Genomic DNA, 6,675 nt, shown 5'->3' with positions numbered 1-6,675 from the left:
TCTGATGATGTATTGGCCGGCCGAGTGTTTATAACTGGTGATGTATTGGCCGGCCGAGTGTTTATAACTGGTGATGTATTGGCCGGCCGAGTGTTTATAACTGGTGATGTATTGGTCGAACGAGTGTTTATAAATGGTGATATATTGGTCGGCCGAGTGTTTATAACTGGTGATGTATTGGCCGGCCGAGTGTTTATAACTGGTGGTGTATTGGCCGGCCGAGTGTTTATAACTGGTGGTGTATTGGTCGGCCGAGTGTTTATAACTGGTGATGTACTGGCCGGACGAGTGTTTATAACTGATGATGTACTGGTCGGACGAGTGTTTATAACTGGTGATGTACTGGTGATGTACTGGTCGGACGAGTGTTTATAACTGGTGATGTATTGGTCGGACGAGTGTTTATAACTGGTGATGTATATATACTAGTTTTAGTGTGTATTAGACACCAACAATTTTATTTATTGTTCCATATTTACAAAAAACCACAAATAAACGTCACTGTATACAAGAAAGTCACATGTCATGCTGTCAAAGTTGAAGGTTGTCAAATATGGATTTTACACATTAGAACATTCGTTTAATAGTGTGTGAATCCACCCGTGGCGCGAATACACTCGACACATCGTTGCGTCATGCTGTTAATCAGACGTCTGAAGAACTCTTGGGGAATGGCCTGCCACTCTGCCATAAGAAGTTGACCCAGATCATGAAGGTTGGCCGGAGGGGCATGGTTATCCCGAACTCTTCTGCCTAATTCGTCCCAGGCGTCTCTGTTGGGTCCAAGTCAGGCGAATATGCTGGCCAATCCATCCTGGCGATACCTTGTTGTCTGAGAAAGTCCGTTACCAACCTGGCGCGGTGGGGTCTGGCATTGTCATCCTGCAGAACTGCCCCGCCGCCAATCTGCTGAAGGCCTGGGAGAACCAACGGCCGGATAATCTCATTCAGATATCGGATTCCATTCAGATTGCCATCCACCACATAGAGGGGGGTCCTGTGGTGGATAGAGATGCCGCCCCACACCATGACGCTGCCACCACCGAAACGGTGACTTTGTCTAACGTTAACGTCAGGGAAGCGCTCCCCAGGATGTCTGTAGACACGTACCCGACCGTCGTTGAACTGGAGACTAAACCTGGACTCATCAGTGAACATCACTCGACCCCACTGAACACGTTGCCACCGTAGATGAAGCGTGCACCAGTGATGTCTGGCCGTTCTGTGACGTGGTAGGAGTGGTGGTCGAAAAGCCTGGCGGCGGCAGCGTAAATTATTAGCTCTCAGACGATTGCGTATGGTTTGATCAGACACTCGAGTTCCAGTCGCAGTCCGCAGATTGTCACGTAATCGGCGTGCAGTGGTTGTGCGTTGACGTAGAGCCATATTGGTGATGTAGCGGTCCTCTCTATTTGTAGTGCTTCGGGGTCTTCCCGAACGTGGACGATTTCGAAGAGAATTCGTTGCTTGGTACCGTTGCCACAGTCGGCCAACGACACTCTGACTGACACCAAGTCTCAGAGCAACATTTCTTTGCGTATTGCCATCCTGAAGCCAAGCAATAGCCCTTCCTCGATCTTCGATAGTCAGTTGAAGTCGTACCATTGTCGAATTTGGAGTGTGCACCATACACGAACGCAAGCTCCAATTATACGGAAATTCAGCATTGGGAACATGGAATACACATGCAAAGCGTGCAAATGAAGCGCTTTCTGAAAAAGCAAGTTATGGGCACTTAGCAGACCTTTCGCTTTCGCCCTAATTTACGTGCAAATGTAAGCATGTTTTCGCCATTAGAGCTAGTCGACAGTGTCAATGACAGTGGATTTTAATTCATTTATGGGTTGCTTAGACCCACTTTCGTCAAAATGGAACAATACCATGCGTGACATTATGGTCTAGCTAATATAATTGACATTCAGAAAATAATGTCGAAAATATCGTCTGACCCTTAAATTCGTTTGAGTAGTATATATATACTGTGTTACAGTTAACATTCTATGGTAAAAAGTTCAGGTTTTTTAAAAACGTTTTGTAAATGCCGTGTTTCAGAGAAACGTGGGAAGAGTGCGCTATACGTGAGACACAGGAAGAGACCGGATTGTTGCTGAAGAACGTGCATGTTGTGCACATCTTCCACGAGCACGGAAAGAACGAAGTCTCCATGCAGGGAGAAGTCGATGTTAACTACCGCGAAGAGCCACAAACTCTCGAGCCCCACAAATGTGAAGGTTATTACATATATGACGGTTACCTCTACAGTTTTCTCTCTCTCTCTCTCTCTCTCTGTCTGTCTGTCTGTCTGTCTGTCTGTCTGTGTGTGTGTGTGTGTGTGTGTGTGTGTGATTGTTTATTGTTGTTGGCTTTTGTGTTTGCTTGTTGTTTATTCGCACAGGAATTGTTTATAATTATACATCAACAAAGGGTGCCAGCTGGTGCCTAACACTGAACCTGGTGTATTCTGTCTCGCGGATTCACCAGTGAAGAGGGTCTGGGGTCACCGGTGAAGAGGGTCGTGGGGTCACCGGCGAAGAGGGTCGTGGGTTCACCGGTGAAGAGGGTAGTGGGTTCACCTGTGAAGAAGGTCACGCCGCGTGTTCACCAATGAAGAGTCGTGGGGTCACCAATGAAGAGGGTCGTGGGGTCACCGGTGAAGAGGGTAGTGGGTTTACCTGTGAAGAGGGTCGTGGGTTCACCAGTGAAGAGGGTCGTGGGTTCACCAGTGAAGAGGGTATTGGGTTCACCTGTGAAGAAGGTCACGCCGCGTGTTCACCAATGAAGAGGGTCGTGGTGTCACCGGTGAAGAGGGTCGTGGGTTCACCAGTGAAGAGGGTCTTGGGGTCACCAATGAAGAGGGTCGTGGGGTCACCGGTGAAGAGGGTCGTGGGTTCACCGGTGAAGGGTCGCGTGTTCACCAATATATATAAATAGAACGTGTTTTGTTTATATGTTATTTTAAAGAACATTCTAATATATGTTACATGCAATTATAAAATTTACTTCGTTTTTAGGATGGGTATGGCGGGATTGGAATGATTTTCCTCCGCACGAACAACTATTTTACCCTCTTAGGCTGTTACGAGAAGAAAACTTTGATCCATTTGAAGAAAACAACACCAAATTGGAGGCTTGAGTGTCTGTATAAAACAGATCAGTGTGAAGTCTGGTGCCACGCCCTTCAGTACTGGAATACTGATTGAGTGTTCACGTTCTGTATGTGAGACAATGAAATATGTAGCAACAACAATAGATGGACACATTTCGTTGGACTGACGTCTAGAAACACAGTACAGTTAGCAGTGGATACCCATTTTGTATGTAGAGAGCAGGTAGAAATCCAGCGATGTGTGTGGATATTAAGAATATTTCAGATCATAAACTCAACAACAGTGAATGTATTAATAAAACTGGTTTCCAAGCAATGTGATATTTTTGTTTTTTCTTTACAAAATATACGCAATTCATTGCATGACCTCTGTATGTGTTTGACTGGGCTTGTGATCTAATTTAGATACTGGCATGTGCTGAGGAGCTTTCGACCTAACGTGATTGCACCTTCATAGGATATACTACTAACACGAACGTCTATAACTGACTGAAAGAAATGTTTTATTTAACGACGCACTCAGCACATTTTATTTACGGTTATATGGCGTCAGACATAGTTAAGGACCACACAGATTTTGAGAGGAAACCCGCTGTCGCCACTACATGGGCTACTCTTTCCGATTAGCAGCAAGGGATCTTTTATTTGCGCTTCCCACAGGATAGCACAAACCATGGCCTTTGTTGAACCAGCTATGGATCACTGGTCGGTGTAAGTGGTTTACACCTACCCATTGAGCCTTGTGGAACACTCGCTCAGGGTTTGGAGTCTGTATCTGGATTAAAAATCCCATGCCTCGACTGGGATCCGAACCCAGTACCTACCAGCCTGTAGACCGATGGCCTAACCACCGAGGCCGGTATTTAACTGACTGATAGCTTCATGAAGAGAAATAAAAGTTTTTGTTTAACGACGCCACTAGAGCACATTGGTTAATCATCGGCTATTGGATGCCAAACCTAATTTTGATACACAGCCACCAGAGAATACCCGTTGCATTTTTCTAATACAGCAAGGGATCTTTTATGCACTTTCCCCATAGACAGGGAAACACATACCACGGCCATTGACCATTGGTTGTGACGAGAAAAAACAAGAATCGGTTTAATGGATCCACCGATGTGTTTCGATCCTGCGACGCAAACACTTCAAGCGAGCACTCAACCGATTGAGCTACATCCCAGGCCCGTACGCAGAAATCTATATGGGGGGGGGGGGGGGGGGGGGATCTAGAATGCAGGAGATGCATTTTCCTGCACTCTGGGAAGTAAATTTGTCACATCGTCGGAATATTGTTTTTTTACACATCCACGGACGGACCTCGGCAGACTATGGGGGTACGTACGCACCCCCCCCCCCCCCCCCCCCCCCCCTGCGTACGGGCCTGCATACAGAAATAAGCGCAAACAATTAAATTAAATATAACGGTATTTAACCGTTGTAAGGTGTTTAACTATAACTGGTTATCGTGATTTGTAGTCTGCGTGAGTGCGAATAATATTTACATGCTCATATACCGCTAGAGTTTCGAGTATGTCCGTTCCGGGGCCTGTCTCTGGGTAGCCAGGGGCTTGTCCCAGGACAGAAAAAAAAGAGTTGAAAATGGGCAGAATTTTGAAAATAGCAATTAGTAAAAAAGTTAATAGAATTTTAAAAAAAAGAAAAAAAGTTACAAGCCAAAAATAAAAAGAAGACTGCTCGGTCGAATATTTATATAATTTGGAGCATTTTAGAAGGACAGTCCAAAAATAAATAAGACAAAGAAGAGAGTATCGGACTATTTAATAAAAAAATAAAATAAAAAAAAAGTAATTTCGACATAAACTTTTGAAAGAAGGTCTAAAAGTTTAAAGTCCGATCTATATGTCCACGTGAGTGGCCTCGTTAAGACCGTTAGGGTGCACAGCTTGTAGGGACGAGATGGGTTGCATCCCGTCAAGAAAACCCCTAGAATGACAGTCGATAGACATTGAAGGTGTAGTGCTGCGCTGAAATGCAGATCTTGAGAAGCCGGATCGGTCTGAACGAGAGAGAGAATCAGACTAGGGTATAGTCCAGTCGTCATGGGTTGGTATAGTGGTGCGGACGGGCCCGACTTCGGAGGATACAAGATGGCATCACAATAAAACAAAGTAAAGTCCAGAAAAGAGTAGTAGGGGCCGACCCCGCTTCCTATTTCTTCTTAGAGTGGGGCGGTCAATCTTCCACTGCTGCTAGGACAGGCTCGGACATGTAGAGACTAAACGCGAACAACCGTGGCGTTCTGCAGAATGGCCGTCATACGAGTCACCAAAAAAGCAAGTCGGCATAGTCAGACGGAGAAATGACGTGGAGGCAAGGAATCTCGCTAAAAAAGAATCCAACCTGGTGGTGCAGACTGTCGAAACGAGAAGCGTTCCATCAGTTCCAATGGCCGCATACATCCCAGTAGAAAACTTCATTTCGCTGACAAAAACAACGAAATGAAGGATCCCCAAGTCGAGCCGCGAAAGCATGTGCAGTGTGCACAAGCGAAACAAACACGTCTTGCCGCATGGAGCTCCAGACTGGGAATGTATTTGATGAGCCAGGCTTTTGAAAATCAGTCATTGTGAAAACAGACCATACCTGTCAGGTTCCTCCAGGTAACAATAAAACAAGGTAGTTGCGGTAAATAGAGAAACACAATTATTGGTTACAAGCTAAGTTTAACCATAACAATTAACGTTCTTAGCGCGTGCCTACTCGTACAGTTTGTAATAATTTATTAGTTGGTGAATACCAAGAACTTTAATTATGTTTACGTATACTAAATCTAACGAATGACAAAAGCTCTCCCCCTAGTTTTATATGTGTAGTGTTCTAAAAAATGTTTTATCGATGTTTAATTTATGAGTCACGTTTGAGTAAGCTCCTAGATATATATTTCAAACACAAAAAGAGGATCTCTTTATTCTTTAACGATCTGTTTGAACAAGCAGCTTGACTAGCACACACGAGACAGATTATCTATCTATCTATCTATCTATATATATATATATTCCATTATTTTTATTTCTAATATATGATATTGATGATACCGAAACATATGATGGTAATAATCTCTTTATCATATAATCTCAAGCTTAATACGTGGTTTTGTAAGCAGTACACGCAACGTTAATTGCAATTTTAATTTAATGTGTGTGTGTGTGAGAGAGAGAGAGAGAGAGAGAGAGAGAGAGAGAGAGAGAGAGAGAGAGACGGAGAGAGAGAGAGAGAGAGAGAATGTGTGTGTGTGTGTCTGTGTATGTATGTCTCTCTGTGTGTATTCGTATGTGTGAGTATGCATCAGTGTATACGTGTATCTGTAGGTGTGTCTGTATGAATGTGTGCGCCTCTCTCTGTGTATGTGTATGCGAGTGTGTGCACGTGTGTCTGGGTGCTGTATGAGTGTGAGTGTGTTGTGTGCATGTATGTCTGTGTTTCTCTCTGTGTTTGTGTGTCTCTGTGCGTGTGTGTTCCTATGTGTGTGTATATCTTTCTGTGAGCTTGTGTCTGTGTGCGTGTCTTAGTAGGTATGTGTGTTTCTTTCTCTCTCCGTGTGTGCA

The 6,675-nt window shown here is 44.4% G+C and overlaps 1 protein-coding gene across 1 annotated transcript in view; it reads left to right on the top strand.

The window, feature by feature from the left end:
* The window catches only part of LOC121375607 (nucleotide triphosphate diphosphatase NUDT15-like), a 24,496-nt gene extending 21,074 nt beyond the window's left edge, over nt 1–3,422 (top strand). The window contains exons 2-3 of the mRNA XM_041503149.1: nt 2,053–2,231; nt 3,012–3,422. Coding sequence (XP_041359083.1) covers nt 2,053–2,231; nt 3,012–3,133 — 301 coding nt within the window. The 3' untranslated portion in view covers nt 3,134–3,422. The remainder of the gene's footprint in view (nt 1–2,052; nt 2,232–3,011) is intronic.
* The last annotated feature ends 3,253 nt before the right edge of the window (nt 3,423–6,675 follow it).

This window comes from Gigantopelta aegis, chromosome 6 (genome assembly GCF_016097555.1).
Source record: "Gigantopelta aegis isolate Gae_Host chromosome 6, Gae_host_genome, whole genome shotgun sequence".
Lineage (NCBI taxonomy): Eukaryota > Metazoa > Mollusca > Gastropoda > Neomphalida > Peltospiridae > Gigantopelta > Gigantopelta aegis.
Note: the sequence above shows the minus strand (reverse complement) of the source record. Positions and strands in the feature narration are given on the sequence as shown.